The sequence below is a fragment of the Acipenser ruthenus genome, chromosome 3, assembly GCF_902713425.1.
Source record: "Acipenser ruthenus chromosome 3, fAciRut3.2 maternal haplotype, whole genome shotgun sequence".
Taxonomy (NCBI): Eukaryota; Metazoa; Chordata; class Actinopteri; order Acipenseriformes; family Acipenseridae; genus Acipenser; species Acipenser ruthenus.
In genome coordinates this window covers 54,517,935-54,535,507 of record NC_081191.1, presented here as the reverse complement: position 1 = coordinate 54,535,507, position 17,573 = coordinate 54,517,935, and the positions used below count along the sequence as shown (strand labels likewise).

At 43.9% G+C, this 17,573-nt stretch overlaps 1 protein-coding gene across 5 annotated transcripts in view; it reads right to left on the bottom strand.

Moving 5' to 3' along the window:
* si:ch73-173p19.2 (V-type proton ATPase 116 kDa subunit a 1) overlaps positions 1-17,573 on the bottom strand; it is a 233,250-nt gene that overhangs the window by 193,879 nt on the left and 21,798 nt on the right. For all 5 annotated transcript variants that reach the window (XR_009319820.1, XM_059013885.1, XM_059013891.1 and 2 more), the window contains exon 4: positions 11,216-11,313. Coding sequence is in view for 4 of the 5 variants with exons in the window: in XM_059013885.1 (XP_058869868.1) it covers positions 11,216-11,313 (98 nt within the window). In the remaining variant the exon portion in view is untranslated. The remainder of the gene's footprint in view (positions 1-11,215; positions 11,314-17,573) is intronic.

The window sequence follows — 17,573 nt, the reverse complement described above, 5'->3', positions numbered from 1 at the left end:
CAGGAGGAGGCAGATGACAGCTGGGAGCTATTTTTAAAAGGGCTCGCGGCAGAGTTGTGCCCCGGCTGTGGGGCATATGGACACACAGTGGCCATCTGCCCCACCCAGTATGAGGAGGAGGAGCTGCCGCTGCAACAGCCCGAGTGGGAGGAGCCCGAACGTCCACAGCCCGAGTGGGAGGAGCCCGAACATCCACAGCCCGAGTGGGAGGAGCCCGAACGTCCACAGCTCGAGTGGGAGGAGCCCGAACGTCCACGGCCCGAGAGGGAGGAGTCGGTGCGTCCACGGCCCGAGAGGGAGGAGTCGGTGCGTCCACGGCCCGAGAGGGAGGAGTCGGTGCGTCCACGGCCCGAGAGGGAGGAGTCGGTGCGTCCACGGCCTGAGAGGGAGGAGTCGGTGCGTCCACGGCCCGGTAGGGGAGGAGCCGGTGCGTCCTAGGTCCAGAGGAGAGGAGCCAGTGCGTCCTGTGTCCGGAGGGGAGAAGCTGAAGGCCCAAACCCCTATTTTTTTTGGGAGGGACGAGGGCGTGAAGCTCAGGCTCCATAGCAGCCGCTGTTTTTGCTGCTGAAGGGAGCCCAGCGGAGACGCCCGCCACCAGCCCTACCCCCGCTGTCGGAGGAGCCGGCAGCACCACCAGCCCTACCCCCGCTGTCGGAGGAGCCGGCAGCGCCACCAGCCCTACCCCCGCTGTCGGAGGAGCCGGCAGCGCCACCAGCCCTACCCCCGCTGTCGGAGGAGCCGGCAGCGCCACCAGCCCTACCCCCGCTGTCGGAGGAGCCGGCAGCGCCAACAGCTCTAACCCCGCTGTCGGAGGAGCCAGCAGCGCCACCGGAGGGAGACGAGCTGCTGTTCCCGCCTCCGCCACCAGAGGGAGACGAGCTGCTGTTCCCACCACCACCACCCGAGGGAGAGGAGCAGGAGCTGCCTCTGCCTCCACCACCACCACCCAAGGGAGAGGGGCAGGAGCTGCCTCTGCCTCCACCACCACCCGAGGGAGAGGGGCAGGAGCTGCCTCTGCCTCCACCACCACCACTCGAGGGAGAGGAGCAGGAGCTGCCTCTGCCTCCACCACCACCACCCGAGGGTCCGCTGCTGCTGCCGTCGCCTTCCGAGGGTCCGCTGCTGCTGCCGTCGCCTCCCGAGGGTCCGCTGCTGCTGCCGTCGCCTCCCGAGGGTCCGCTGCTGCTGGCGTCGCCTCCCGAGGGTCCGCTGCTGCTGCCGTCGCCTCCCGAGGGTCCGCTGCTGCTGCCGTCGCCTCCCGAGGGTCCGCTGCTGCTGCCGTCGCCTCCCGAGGGTCCGCTGCTGCTGCCGTCGCCTCCCGAGGGTCCGCTGCTGCTGCCGTCGCCTGGGGTCGCCAGGGATCCTGCTTCGCCTGGGGTCGCCAGGGATCCTGCTTCGCCTGGGGTCACCAGGGATCCTGCTTCGCCTGGGGTCGTTGAGGGTCCTGCTTCGCCTGGGGTCGCTACACTGTGGCCGGAGCCCCACGGAGGGGAGCTGCCGGCCATGAAGAAAGGGGGGGAGATCAGGAGACCAGTTCCCCTCGCAGCAGTTTCGCTGCCGGAGATCGTGTGCTCGGAGCCCCACGGAGGGGAAATGCCGGCCATGAAGAAGGGGGGGGAGGTCAGGAGACCAGCTCCCCCAGCCGCACTTTTGCGGCAGGATAGTGTGTGGTGGAAGCCCCGGAAGAGGGAGCTGCCGGCCACGAAGAATTGGGGGGTGCCGGACCTCCCACCATGGCCACCCCCATGGACACTGTGCTTCCCTCTCTTCCGGGACTTTGAGACTGAGGGGGGAGGTGGCCATGTAGGCCATGTTGTGCTGCGCACAAGGAGGGGAGGTGTGTGATGGGGTGCAGCCTATTTTGTGGTGGTTCTGTGTTTTTTGTATTGTTTAGAGTGGATGTGAGTGAGTTTGGGGTGTGGTTCAGTGAGTATGTGTGGAATGTGCCTGGGCTAATGAGGTGCGAATTGCCCAATTAGCCCAGGCACCTGTATAAAAGGGAGTGGTTGGGTATGTTAGTAGGTGAGTGTTTGTAACAGAGAGAAGACGTGTGTTAGAGAGAGAGTGAGTGGGTTTTTTTGGGTTTGTTTAAAGCCTGTTTTTGTGTTTGTCTTTTTGGTTGGCCATCGTGCCTTTTTATTTGTGTTTTGTTAATTAAAATATTTTGGTTTCACTGCACTTTCTGTCTCTGAGTATTCCCTCTGCCGCTATCCTGCCACAAGCGTCCACACTTCTGATAAGCCGCACTACCTGATGTGATCTAATTAGAACCGGACTCGAGACTACCTCCTGAGGTGGTCTCGAGTCCAGTTCTCGAGTACGGTATTAAACGCTGCGCAGTGTGGACGCAAACTGTATTTAGCACTTTTAAGCCGGCTTAAATGCAACTAATACGGTTTAAAGGGATAGTGTGGACAGGGCCTTACAGTATTATAAGAACATTTTATATGCATACAAACGTGTGAAGGTGAAAGTGTACACTGTACATAAAGTGTGGCAGGAGTCTGACAACATTACAAATATGTCTAGGCAAAATCCATGTCAATGATCTCGATCACATTCCTAGTGCATCGCTGTGTGTACTTGACGCCTGTTCTTCGTTCTTGTGTGGATAAGACAAAGGTGTTAAAAGCAAATCCGCAATCACCTAAGGAAACTGTAACATAATATCTCATAAGCCATTTTCTATACCAAGATTTTAGTTGTATAATTTAAATAAAATCTACAGTAGATGTCAGTGGTCATATAATGTACGTATATCGGTATATCATTTTAGCAATACAACAAATGTTCCGTAAGGTTACAAATGGTTCAAATAAGTCTATAAAGCTAATTCATAATCGCAAGTATAGAAAAGGCTAAAATATTTACATAATTACAAATATTGAATTATATAGGTAGTCTGTAAGAAATTAACCCTGTTATCTGACAGAGGACAGCATGGACCTGGAGTCCAAGCACACTCCCAGATAGGAGGCTGTCTGCGAAGGTGTAAGCTCCATGTGGGCCTGTGTCTGTGCTGGAGACTGGGCACAAATGAGCCAGCCGTCCAGGTAATTGCGCACTCTGATGCCTCTGAGTCTCAATGGGGCCAAGATAGATTCCATGCACTTTGAAAAGAACGGGGAGGTAGAGAGAGGCCAAATGGCAGTATACAGAACTCATACGCTGTCCCTTGAAAAGCAAACCACAGGTACCTTCTGTGCCCTGGTCTTATGGGAATGTGGAAATACGCGTTCTTGAGATCCACCGTAGTGAACCAGTTGCCTGGCCTGATTGACTACAACAGCTGTTGCATGGTCAACATTCTGAACCTCCATCGACTCAGATACAGGTTGACCTGTCTGAGGTTGAGGATTGGTCTGAGGCCACCATTCTACTTGGGCACCAGGAAGTACCTGGAATAGAACCCTTCCATCAAGTGGAGAGGGGGTACAGTGCAAATAGCCCACTTTTGCAGCACAGCTGTCACCTCCTGAGATAATACCGCAGTGTCTCGTGGGTCCATGACTAAAGCCCCATTCCTGAATTGCAGAGAATAGCCAGTCTGAACAGTAGTAAGCACCCAGATGTCTGTGGTGCACTGACACCAATACTCCAGGTGGTTCCCTGAAATGGGGCCCTGGGCTTGTGGCAGCAAACTGCTAGGATTGCTGCTGGGCTTGTGGCTTAGCCTGAGGTTTGTGGCTATGTGCCTGGTAGAGGAACTTGTTAAAGCTCCCATGGTGCGCAGCCACGGGCTGGTTATGAAAACCACCTCGGGAGAAGGAGCAGGCTCATCCTGAAAGATGGACTATTTCCTTGTCTCACCTGTAAGCCAGGGCACTTGCAATTTTGCAGTGGCCCTCTTAATCAATGGGAGAAGCTTCTAACTTGCCATTCTTAGCTAAGGTTCTTGAGAAGGTAGTAGTATAGTAGCAATGTCCTTGAAAAGTTTCAGTCAGGGTTTCGATCTGCTCATAGTGCAGAGACTGCCCTTGTCAGAGTGGTGAATGACTGATGAGTATGGATTCCAACTCGATATCCATTCTGGTTCCTTTAGACCTTAGTGCTGCATTTTTGATACTGAGGATCATGCGATTTAATTTGATTGTCTTAAAAATGGGTTGGTCTGGGGCTCCCGAGTGGCACATCCAGTAAAGGCGCTCCACGTGGAGTGCAGAATGTGCCTGTGGCAGAAATGGCTGGGCGGTGACGTCAGGACAGATGCAGGGACGGGAAAAATACTGACACCAAGTCTGCAGTATTAAACAAAAGAAAGACGCGGCTGTGCTGTTTTATTTAAATAATACAAAAATAAATAAAAAAGGTTTACAAAAAGACTGTGCTCACAGAGCAAAACAAAAGGTTTAAACAAAAACAAATCTCAAACACAAAATACTAATGAATGATCCAGGTCAGGCTGGGCAGTAGCCTTCACTGAGCCTGTATCTTTTTTTTTTTAGTTTCGTTTTTTTCTCCTCGCTCTCTCCACTCTCGCTCCTCATACACACACCATGAGTGCAGCGAGCTGCAGGCTTTTATGCAGGTGACCATCTCCCGATTAGCAACAAATTAAATCACCTAATTAATTAGGGAGATGGCCACCTTCTGCACGAGTTTATTAATTTCTGTGGATGGGGTTTCCCATCCACGCTACTAACCAAAATAAAACAAAACACATGGCTACGCCGTCAACACATAAATACAAATAAACAATAACAAAACACGCTGCGCTTCGCCGTCATATAAATACAATAACTAAATCATAATACAAAACAAATACAAAATAACACACTACACAGGGGTGGAGGGGGAAACCCCGTTCTAAAAATAAACAAATACATTTAATCAGCAGGGCTTACTACCGCCCTGCTCAAGTGCCCTATAGTCTGGACGTCGCGAGTTCGAATCCAGGCTATTCCTTTGCCGACCGAGGACGGGAGCTTCCAGGGGGCGGCGCTCAATTGGCCGCGCGCCGCCCGGGGGGAAGGAGGGTTAGGTCGGCCAGGGTGTCCTCGGCTTACCGCACACCAGCGACCCCTGTAGTCTGGCCAGGCGCCTGCGGGCTTGCCTGTAAGCTGCCCGAGAGCTGCATTGTCCTCCGACGCTGTAGCTCTTGGGTGGCTGCATGGTGAGTCCGCACTGTGAAAAAAAGCGGTCGGCTGACGGCACACGCTTCGGAGGACAGCGTGTGTTCGTCTTCGCTGTCCCGAGTCAGCGCAGGGGTGGTAGCGGTGAGCTGAGCCTAAAAATAACTGGCCATTTCAAATTGGGGAGAAAATAATAAAAAAATAATTGGCAACAACTAAATTATTAAAATAAAAAAAAATTGGTTGGTCTGACTGGAACTGTTCTAAATGTAACTCACAGACAGTACTTTTGTTTCTTTAGGGGAGGCTGTATCAGGATTATCTACTATTATATGTGGTGTCCCCCGGGGCTCTATTTTTGGTCCCATATTATTTCCTTTATATGCTTTATATGCTACCAGTGGGCAAGATCATTTGTAAACATTTTCACTATTATGCTGACGACACACAGCTTTCTATTTCCTTGAAATCCGGTGACACCACTGCTGTTTCAGCATTACTACAGTGTCTTGCTGATATCAAAAATTGGATGTCTCAATTTTTTGCAATTGAATTCAGATAAGACAGAAGTTTTGCTTGTAAATTCCTTAAAAATAGGTTTAGGCAGCCTGACCTTTAATATAAAATCTGATGTGAGAGATGTAGGTGTTATATTTGATTCTGATTTGAGTTTTGAGGGTCATATTCTAAAAATTACAAAAGTGTCTTTTTATAATCTGTGAAACACTAGGTAATTAAAATGAGGTAATCTATTTCTTTGTCTGGTGCCGAGAAGTTCATTCATGCTTTTGTTTCATCTAGACTTGACTATTGCAATGTTTTATTTGCTGGGTTTCTGTGTCATGCCTTATCACGTCTGCAGCTTGTTCAGAATGCAGTTGATAGCTCATATTGCTCCTGTGTTGGTGTCATTGCACTGGCTTTCAGTGTGTTTTAGAATTGATTAAAAACATCTTACTATTAACATATAAATAGCTTATTACCAGATTACCCCATATAAACCGCTGCATACTTTAAGGTCACCTAATTCTGGCTTTTTGTGCCTCCCAAAGATAAAATTGAAAAGGAGAGGAGATAATGACCCCAAATTGTGGAACTCCTTGCCCATTTCTATTAGAGATGCTGCGTTAGTCAATATTTTAAGTCAACATTAATGACTTGCTTTTATAGTTTAGTCTTTTTAACCCGACAACATAATTGTTTTATCAATTTTATTTGCTTATTTTTTGTAGCTTTGTGTTTTATCTATCATTAATGTGTTTTATCTGTCATTAATTTCTTGTTTTCTTCATTTTTTCTTTGAATTTCTTATTTCTTATATAATTTATTGATGTATTGATGTATCTATTGTTATTTTGTAATTCTTACTACTTCTTGATACTCCATATTGTTTTCTGTTTTAACCAACATGTATAGCACTTTCAGATACTGTGGTATGAAAAAAGGTGCTACAGCATATAAATAAAGTAAATTGAACAGTGGTAAGTCATGGTGTTGTCATGCTGTGCCTAATCTAATCAAATAAAATAACAATATGGTGGCATTATGCCTACCAAATTATTTAAAGCATGTTCAGACACCACCCTCTCCTTACCAAATTACCTTCAATGACAATGCACGGGGTTCTAAATTGGCAAAAAAAAAGGGCAAGGCCAAAATGACCTTCAGTTCAATACATTTATAGAGGGCACCAAGGCCACTAAACTTAAGTCACGATCAAAGTGTAGGATGCTGTGTCATTTTGCTTAGGATTCATATATAAAGCTAATTATTTGCCAAAGAATAATAACTATTTATTTGTTCAGGAAATCTTTTTTTTTGTGCAACAGCTGCCTCTGTACAGTTTTAGTTTGTAGCAATTCCCATGCTACATAATGTGGGTGTAAGTCTCACCCACCTGTCCCTTTAATTAGGGTCAGTAGCCTGGCCAGGTTAAAACTTCATTTCCCATAGTTCCTTGGAACCACCCTCTGTTCACCCCTCCAATCTCAGAGCTCCTTAGTAGCCATTACTTGTATTAAAGCTGGCTAATCAGGCCTGAGGGAGACTCCCTTTCTCAGAGGAATCCATTAAACTACAGCATTTTCTCTACTTAAATTTCAGTGAATCCATTACCATCCTTAGATAATTGCAGTGCATCCGTTCATTTTCTTTTGTTGCTGCGCTTTGTCTAAACTGCTCTTTTTGTTTTCACTGTTACTTGTTTAAGTTTAGCTGTTTTTCTAGGTCTGTTTAGTGTTTGTTGTTTTATGTGTGACAGTCTCCATTTTTTCCTGATCCTCCTGATTTTTTCCAAACAACTGTTCACCATTCAACTCAACACTACAGGACAGTCTCAACATTTTCAACGTACTCAATGTTTTCAACCTTCTACAATCACCATCATTTAGGGATACTTTGCTGGACTTCCTTATTTGTGGGTGAGATCATTTCTTTTTTGTTTGGATTTTTTCTACTTTAATTTGATACTTTGTTTCCTGTATTTTTTTGTTATTTTGTTACTTTGTATGGATTTCAATTACCCTGCTATTACTGGACTTGTTGGGCCTACCTGTCATTTTCCCACCATTGCCATAGAGACTGTTAAATGTAATTGTTTCCACAAGTCACTGTTTTTCATCTGTATCTATTTATTTATCTTTTGTCTATCTGTGTGGGTTGTGTTTGTGAGTGTGGGTTTATTGGAGACCCTCTGGACTCCATTCATTTCTACTTTGTGAAACTGTTTAGCCTTCTGTTTGTCCCTACATACTTATCTGTACCATCTTATTTCTTAAGATGTTACCTGTTACCTGCAATTATTTGAATTCCTGTCTTATCATTATTCATTTAATTCAGTTGTTCATTTTTTCATTTGTTGACATTATTGTTCAGAATAATAAACCGGTTGTTAGTGAAATTGACACCTCTGACGTCCCTGCTTTTGCTGTCTGTCACTCTTGCTGACTTATTTAGCTATAGGAATAGGGCCAGTAGTATCTCCTTAGGAAGGACAGTGCAACTGCTTCTCAGTTGTGCAGAGTGATCGTTACAAGTTTTATGGGCTGTCTATAATAACCCTTTCCTCCACCCTCGCTCCTCTATAGCAGCTACTCTTTTTTGCTTCCACACGATCTCTTCCAATGACAATTTCACTGTTTGGATGAACACAGCTGTCATCATGAGACGCACAGCGAGCAATTCAGTGGCTGCCAGACAGGGGTTAGCCGTGCACCAAAAGGCAGTGAGATTCCTGACCGAGAAACTAAATCTCCCACCAGCAATGTGGCCAGTTGCATTGCCGCTGGGTGGCTTGCTGGCCTGGCAACCAGCAGCCTACATTTGAGCCTGCGAGAATGTAGCTCCCCGCGCTGAAGGCATTGGCTTTTTCTGCTACACCATGGGACCATTTTATTCAATTGTAATGGCATAAATTCTACACAGTTTAACATAAGCTAAACTCAGAGATATCATTTCTGCGAGTAACATACAAAATGCAGAGATTGCATTTATGGATGAACATAAACTTATCTTTATAATAAGATAGACAAATAATGATAATAAACACTGTAATACAATGTAGAAAAGTGTCATTGTGGTAAAGATCAGGTGAGTGTCCGATAACAAAAAGGATTAAACTAGCATAAAGCAGAGTTGTAATAACTCGAGTCAAACTCGAGTCGCAATTTACGGTGACTCGATTCGACTCGAGTCATTGTCATCAAATGACTCGACTTGACTCGAGTCCCTCCAAGAAAAGACTCGACTCGACTTGAGTCCCTGCAAGAAAAGACTCGACTCGAGTCTCTGCTCAAAAGACTCGACTTGACTTGAGTCCCGGAGTATGTAATGGTTTTAAAACTCTGATTTCGCCTCAGTTTGCATTACTTGGACTGTTTTCCTTTGTAGCTGCTATGTTTTAAGCTTGGAAATATCAAATATCAAATTAAATGCCACAAGATTGGCTTTCATATGGTTAAGTTATCTGAAAGAAAAACTATCAGGGAGTTTCAATGTTGAGAAAAGGTGAAAAAACACTCAAACTGCCATCAGTAAAATTGTAAATAAATGGTTTAATGCATTCTTTTGTTTTATGGTATCCATTACTGTACATCCAACCCAACTGAGCATAGCTAAAAGGGCCTCTGTATGACAGAATGAATCTTGGTTATAATTAGGGATTCTGTTTTTCGGATTTTATTAATTGTATTTTTCGGTGCTTATTATTAGCTATTTTCAAGTTTTATGTAAATCGTTTTTTTCAGGGCTTTTGTTTTTGATGTACTGTATGAAATTAGTGTTTTCAGTTAGTTTTCAAAACGCTTGAGCGTTTTTTTCTGTCAAAATATGTATAGTAGTAACGCGACAGTACTTGCACACTTTCATTTGCTGTCTTCCACAATGAAATCCCTATGGTCACGGGCACATTCTTCTGGGTTTTTTGTGTGTAGGCATTTTTGTACATTTCTATTTTAAGTCCTCCGTATCTTAACTGTAATACAGCTTGAAATCCCACTAACAGGTCTCCATCCTGATTGTAATCGGGTTTTAAATCTCGCAAGCGGAGTCTCCAATAGAAATGTAGGCATGTGCTGTCATTCAGTAGCTGGGGCGGGTTTAAAGTATTCTGAACGAATCAATGATAGATGCAAGTCAGGAAGGCGGTACATTGCACAGCAGCAGTGGGAAATGTATTTATTATTACTTTTGTAGTAGGTTTTATTTTTTAATGGTTAAAGGATAAAGTCAATGTGAATTGATTAACCATTTGCACAGTTTTTCCGGTGTTTATTGGCTATCCACCGATTTAATTTTTTTTGTATCGGGGGTGTTTTATCGGGTTTTATTGGTTAAAACCGAAAATCAAAAGCCTTAGTTATAAATCTCCCTCCTGACCTTTGAGGACGCTGTGTAAAGGGAATAGAGTGCCCGGATGGTTTGGCAATTCATTCCAGGGAAAGGTGGAAGTCGGCCATCTAGAAAGGGGACGGAGCCACAGTACACCAAGTCATCGCCCCAGACAGAAGGTGATGTGGCAATTGCGGATTAGAGGAAAAGCGATTGCACTCGCTAACCAAGGGGGCGTGGCTGAAGGTACAAAAGGGATGTGGTAAAGCGAACTGTTCCTTTGTTATGGTTGCAAGAGAACCGCTGAAGGACTGTAAAGTAACCGTGAGTGTTTTGTGTTTGTTTGTTTTATTCTAATTGTAATCGTTTGCTCTTGTTAGATGGCTAACACGATCCAGGAGCTGTCGCTAAAGACCAGCACCAACCCGGACAGCACTGCACTACTGTTCACCATTAATTGTATTTCAACACTTGCACTTATAGCACTCGCTCTGGATTTGCGATCGTGCTTGTGTTCTGTGTGTGTTTATACTGTGTTTATTATTTTGGGAGTTGAATCCTATGGCTTTAACTGTGCAGTACACATTGCTGTGTATTACCAGTGACTATTATTTACGGTTGCCAAAAGACCAGGATTATAAAACCAATAAAGGATTGTTTGGACCGTGAACTTTGTTGTTTGTTATCTGTTTGAGCATTGCATCACCTCTACACCTGCGCACTGCAAACCACTTTGCCACAATGGTCACTAACAAAACTTGCTTATAAATAGGCCAAGGAATCATGAATTCACTGAAATGGAAAGACAAAGCACAAGGCAGAAACATTTGGATCTTTAATGGTAAACATCAGTGGGGCAAGTATGACCACATTATTGTGCATCTCAATTTTGTATTTAATTAAAATGCTCTTTTCTTTTTACTTGTAGATTGCTAATCTCCTGTAAAATGAATCTGATTATATCAAACTCTCTCGAACTGTCAGAACTAATGACTCGAATTGACAGATAGGTGACTCGACACAACTCGACTCGAGAAAACTCTGTGACTCAAATTGACTCAAGCTTGGCATGTCAAAGACTCGACTCGAGTCTTACCCCCCTGTGACTTGACTCGACTTGAGTCCCAATTTTTTGTGACTTGATTACAACACTGCCATAAAGTATAAACAACCAATGGCAAAAATCAATGTTCATTTGACCCTAAACAATACAGGCCATCACTTATTCAGATAAGGTTGTGTAAGTGGGTACAGACAGCAACAAACAGGTTTGAAAATACCCGTGGACAGTTGACCTCCTGGGAATCAATACTAACCTCCATTTCCAGCACATCCCTTGGGCAAGGTGCCTTTCCATTTCCTCTGCCGTCCATTATTGGAATGTTGGAATTTGTAATCTCCTTCTCCAAAAACCCTAAAAAATGTGTAAAAAATAGGTGTATTTTACTTTTTTTGAAAACTAAATTCAGCAACAGTAACTGAATGCTAATATGATCCAATACCATCAAATAGATGGTCAGTATGTGGCAATATAGGGTCAGCATGTGTCCACTTTGTTATAACAAGGTGACTGTCAACATTTGCAACCTTGTAAGTTGAAAAGAGATACCCACATGCAATACCAATAATATAAAAATAACCAAAATTATTATTATTATTATTATTATTATTTATTTCTTAGCAGACGCCCTTGTCCAGGGCGACACAGTCGTAAACAAAAATACATTTCAAGAATCACAGTACAAGTAATAATAAAATTAAGAGCAAGATAAATACAATGACTTTGGTTCTAGCAAGTACAAGTATGACAGAATACAATTCAGTAACAGAGCAGATAACAGTGGCAGTGATAGTTACATCAGGATATAATTAAATACAAAATACTACAGATTAAATAACACTTGACAGATTACAGTACTCTAAAGTACAGGATAAAATGCAGTAAAATAGGGGGCAGATAAGAGCAAGTAAAGCACATTTAAGGAAGAGTGTCCATAGGGAAAAAAAGAGTTCTACAGGTGCTGTCCTGATATCTGTAGGAAGGTCATTCCACCACTGCGGGGTGAGGTTGGAGAAGGAGTGGGCTCTGGAGGCAGGGGAGCGTAGAGGAGGTAGAGCCAGTCTTCTAGTGCAGGAGGAGCGGAGAGGTTGAGTGGGGGTGTAGGGAGAGATGAGGGTCTGGAGGTAGCTGGGTGCAGTCTGGTCAAAGCATCTGTAGGCTAGTACAAGAGTCTTGAACTGGATGCGAGCAGGGTTGGGAGCCAGTGGAGTGAGCGGAGCAGTGGAGTTGCGTGGGAGAAGCGAGGCAGAGAGAACACCAGGCGAGCAGCGGAGTTCTGGATGAGCTGGAGCGGACGGGTGGCGGACGCAGGGAGGCCAGCCAGGAGGGAGTTGTAGTAGTCTAGGCGGCAGAGTACCAGGGCCTGGACCAGGAGCTGGGTGGCGTAGGTGGTGAGGAAGGATCGGATTCTTCGAATGTTGCTCAGGAAGAATCGGCAAGTGCGTGCCAGAGTGGAGATGTGCTGGGAATAAGAGAGGCAGGGGTCCAGGGTGACTCCGAGGTTCTTAGCTGAGGAGGAGGGAGAGAGTGTGGTAGATTCCAGAGGAACAGAGATAGAGAGATCAGAGGAGGGGAGGAGGGAAAGAACAGGAGGTCAGATTTAGAGAGGTTGAGTTTGAGGTGATGCGAGTGCAACCAGTAGGAGATAGCAGACAGACAGGTAGAGATACGGGAGGGGATGGTGGAGTCAGAGGTGGGGAAGGAGAGGAAAATCTGAGCATCGTCAGCATGGAAATGGTATGCGAAACCATAGGATGCGATGAGGGGGCCCAGGGAGCGGGTGTAGAGAGAGAACAAGAGAGAACCCAAGACTGACCCTTGGGGGGACTCCTGTTGAGAGAGGGCGAGGTGTGGATGCTCCACGCCAGGTTACCTGGTAAATGCGGTTGGAGAGGTAGGAGGAGAACCAGGCCAGAGCAGTACCAGAGATTCCCAGGTCAGCGAGAGAGGATAGTAGAATAGTCCGGCCTCTGCAACACAGGTTCCCTATACAAAGCTTCCTTAAGATCTTGAAATGCTCTGTCACAGGCCACAGTCCAATTAACCTTGTTCGGTTCACTCTTCTGAGTAAGATCAGTGAGGATAGCTGCTCTGGTGGAGAAATCAGGGATGAACCTACGGTACCATCCTATTAAGCCAAGGAATGATCTCACTTCTTGGTCTTGGGTGGACCACAGTTCTGAACTGCCTCCACCTTTGCCACTTGTGGTTTGATGACCCCATTACCCAGATGGTATCCAAGATACTTGACTTCTCTTTGGGCAATGTCACACTTTGAAGGATTGATGGTAAGTCCAGCTTCTTTGATGCTTTTAAACACCACTCATAAATACTCACAGATAATCAACAATGCAGAACACAAGAAGGATAATCACCATAGACTTATTTTTTCGTTTCATCTATTTATTTCATTGTTATGCAACCATGACCCACATAATATAAATTAAACTTTGTGGTGTTTTAAAAGAGATTCCCCTCTCTTAATTTGAAGTAGGGTGTTGTAGAACACTGTGTAGAACACTGGAGTATGCACAATAAAATGATTTCTGTAGTCTGGGCCTATTTTTTCACTGATCTAACAATTCTGACGCAAATATTTTATTTTGTATATAAAATCTATGAACACAAATGTTATTGTTTTTTTTTTTTTTTACATTATGCTGTTGATTTTGAGATGCGTGTACATAACACTTAGCTGTAAAAGTAGCTTATATCCAAATGAAAAAGTATGAAAATGTGCTTTGAACCGTCACTCACCAACTTTCTAGGTCTTTACCCTTTGGAAATATGCCTGCATGCTGGAAAGCCTTCCTGAATATATTTAAACAGTAACTTTGTGCTATCTGTGCAGGAGAAGACTATGGGCTGGGATGCCAGCTCTGCCACTCAGGACAGGAAGCACACTGAGCTTGAGGATTTGTAGCACATTGTGCTGGAGAGGGATGAAACAGAGTTGCTACTTCTAGTATGAGGGGGACCTGTCAACGAATCAAGACCCTGCAGTGTACAACATGTGGCTGAATGCTGATTAGGAGAAGACAATGACACAAAGGCAGTGCAGCTACTGCAACCATGTCCTCTGTAGAGATAAGGAAAAACCAAAAGACAATAGAGGCTGAAAAGAATAAATAAAGAGAATACAGATGGAAGCGTGTTTCTTCCTTTGGTTTGACGTTTAACTTTGAGAGTGTATTAAAGGTTAAGAGCTCTAAAATAAATTAATTATACAGTAGACCCCTGTTAATCCATGCAGATTGGAACTGATTTGAGCCCGAATTAGTGAAAAACATGGATTAGCCAAAATTGAGTTTACTATTTGGGAAATCCCTACGCTATTAATTGAAAACTCGAAAAATGCAATAATACAAATAAAATATAATGTTCTAACAATGGTCAAAATATATACTGTACATAATCAGCATTAATTAAAATACTACAGACTGTAATCAAGAAAATGGATGTCTCTAAAAAGGCTAAAAATGTGTCTGCAGCAGATCACGTAAAGCAGTATCCAGCAGGAATTTACACAGCGATGGAGGTAAGCTCTTCTGTATGCCCTGCAACGTTACTGTAGATCACTACCGAAACTCGTCTGTTGACAGGCATTTGATTTAGAGTCAAGTATTCACTGAAAGAGAAAGGCGGAAATCCAGAGCAGTACTGTGACTGCTTTACTTGCAAAGAAACAAAAAAAAACGTGACTTCCATATTCCAAAAGTCCACTTATTACATTTTTCACCTGATAGAGGCGTTTGTTTGCGCAAATATCCCTTTTAGAGCGATTCCTTCATCAGCCCAGCTGAGAGGTGAATACTTACCTAAAGTTGCAGAGTATCACAAGCAGGAGATTATGGAATTGGTAGTAAAACAGTCTGTTTGCTTGTCAGTGGTCACTGACGAGTCAATTGATGTGCAAGATCAGTATAGGTTACACATTTTATTTGTTTTGCAAGACCTAAATTGTGAACATGCACCTGATGTACTAGAACTGAAAGCTGTCCTGCAGATACACTTTACCTACAGGCTGTTAATTATAACACTGTTTCACAAGCTATTATAAAGTGCTTGAATAACATTGATGTTAATTTTGATGTTAGTGCTTTTATATGTATATTTGCTGTTTTAAAAAAAAAAAATCTGTGTGCGTAATTTATAACATTTCAGTGCACATTCCGCGAAATACGATACTTCACCCATGACACTGCCGTGAATTTTAAAGAAAATTTCTGCGATTTTCACAGGGCCTTAATCATACATTTTGTTGTTCCACTTCAGTGGGACAACATAAGTGGAATAACATGCTTACTGGGACTAGTTTAGAATGTGTCTTTGCTTACATTCCAATCCAGTGGTGTGCTGCTGAAATTTAGGATGGAGCTACTGGCAAGTAAGCCATGAAGAAAGAAAATACTTGGTACCATATCTATTATGTTCTTGTGTGTGAACACTTATTTTTGTAATTATCAGGCAGGAATATGTGTGCAGGAACACAGAACAAGAGCACATGTAGCACAGTTGCGGCGCTCTTCATCTTTAACTAAGGGCGCATCTGATTGACGTTGCAAGCACACAATGATGACGGGGTTGCTCCACTGGGGTCGCAGGGTTGTCTGGCTTGGTTCTAGAAACGGGAATCTTGGGCATCAGTAGAGGAGGGTCTAAGGTTCCCTCTGGTGTTAACAGTATTGGCAGTGTTGATTCCACAACACGTAAGGAAACAAGTGTCCCTGGTGATTTATGGCTTGAATTCTCAGGCAACTGCTGGGATTGTGGTAGTGTGTCAAAGCCTTAGGTGTCCATTCTCTCAGCTAATCCACGTGGCGGCGATGGACTTGACCATCGGGTGTCTGAGCTTTGTACAACACTGGTCCAACTACTTCCACAATGGTTGCAGTTACCCATTTTGGGCCAGACGCATGTACACTGGGTCCTATGTATAAAACATACGAACAGTACCTTGACCATTGAGCAGTTCCCTCTTGCTTTCGATGCATGTCTGCCTGGAAATCTGAATGTAGACTATCTAGAGAAGTTCTTGCTTTCCTGTTCAGGAGCAGCTCCACAGGAATCTTCCCAGTTGTTGAGTTGGGTGTTGTGTGTAATTCCCTTCAACTCCTTTGTCATCTTCGTTTGTCCTGTCCGTTTGAGGAGGGGTGATGTGGTGCAGCAGTCACATGCTGTTTGCAGTTGTGCTGAACAAATTCTTGCAATTCATGTGTTGTGAAAAGTTGTTGCAAACTGGAGACGACTGCGCTATACGACATCAAATTCATGATGACGACATGATGAATGTGAGTCCACCACAATATGGAAAATCTTGCCTTGAAATGGACCGGCGAAGTCAATGTGCAGTCGCGACCATGGCTTGGTGGTTCACTCCCAAGGATTCAATGGGCCTTTAGTGAAGCAAGACGTATCTCTTGACATGGTGCACAACTCCTGATGATCACCTCCTCCTCCTGTGCATCCATTCCTGGCCACCACACAATGATTCTCGCTAGTGCTTTTGTAACAGAGTTATTACTGACCGTAACTGAATTCCACCAAAATCCTATTTTGTTCTATAAATAATTGCTAAGGGTCATCATTTCTTATACCTTGTAGTCTATGTCGGGAGCAACAACTACCTCAGCCCATATCATATTTCTTGCTCTGGGTCATCTCTTCCCAGTTACTGCATAATTGGGAAGGGGTAAGCTTTGTGACTTTTTCCCTATAAAAATAATTTTATTTTAATATCGCTAATTCATTATTGAAACTTCAAATATTTCTGTATAATAACTATTTATGTTAATGTTTTACTTCCATATGAATGCACAGTTTTAAATATATATATATTTTTTTATGCATTTATGCTTATTGGATTTCGCACACGGTTGCTAATGCATAGAATTCAGTGCGTTTTGCTGGGCTTTGGCCCACCTAGAATGAAAATAGCTCTGCTAGTATATTCATTACATTTTGTGATAGGGAGCAATAGATGAAGCTGGTTAAAGCCATTTGAATGGTTTATTTTACAGGTATGTTGTTCTCCCGTTTATTTATTTTGTTTATATTAACAGAGTTGTTCTGTTAAATGATTTATAAAACTGTTAGAAAAATATCAAAAAGGGTTCAATATAAATGGCATGATAAAACATTATATGCAATAGTATGTATTTTATTTTCTGAGAAATATGTATTTTATTTCAACAATATCTTTAAATACAATTGTATTTTGTATATGCCCAGTTACTGCCCGATTGGTAAGGGGAGATATGGAGCAATACATGAAACTAGCTAAAGCCATTTGAATGGTTTATTTTACAGCTGCAAGCTGTTTGTCTTTGCCGAGCAATGCCTTCAATAAACTGGCTATTCGAGAACCCGATATCGGCGTCAGTTCTTGTGTGGTGTGGGGGAGAAGGGCTCATGGGTCCAGAGAAACAGAGGGAAACTAAAACACAGTCCAGAGGCATGTATCTATCAGCTGGAACAAGCCAAGAGTGCCCCCAGAAATACGCAAAACTGAACCACACCAACAGCCGACAACGACTCTGCATCACCATGCTGTAAAGTGTTTCAGCTTATCAGAGTTTTGCATTTTTGTTCTTTCCTGAATTTCACAGCACTAC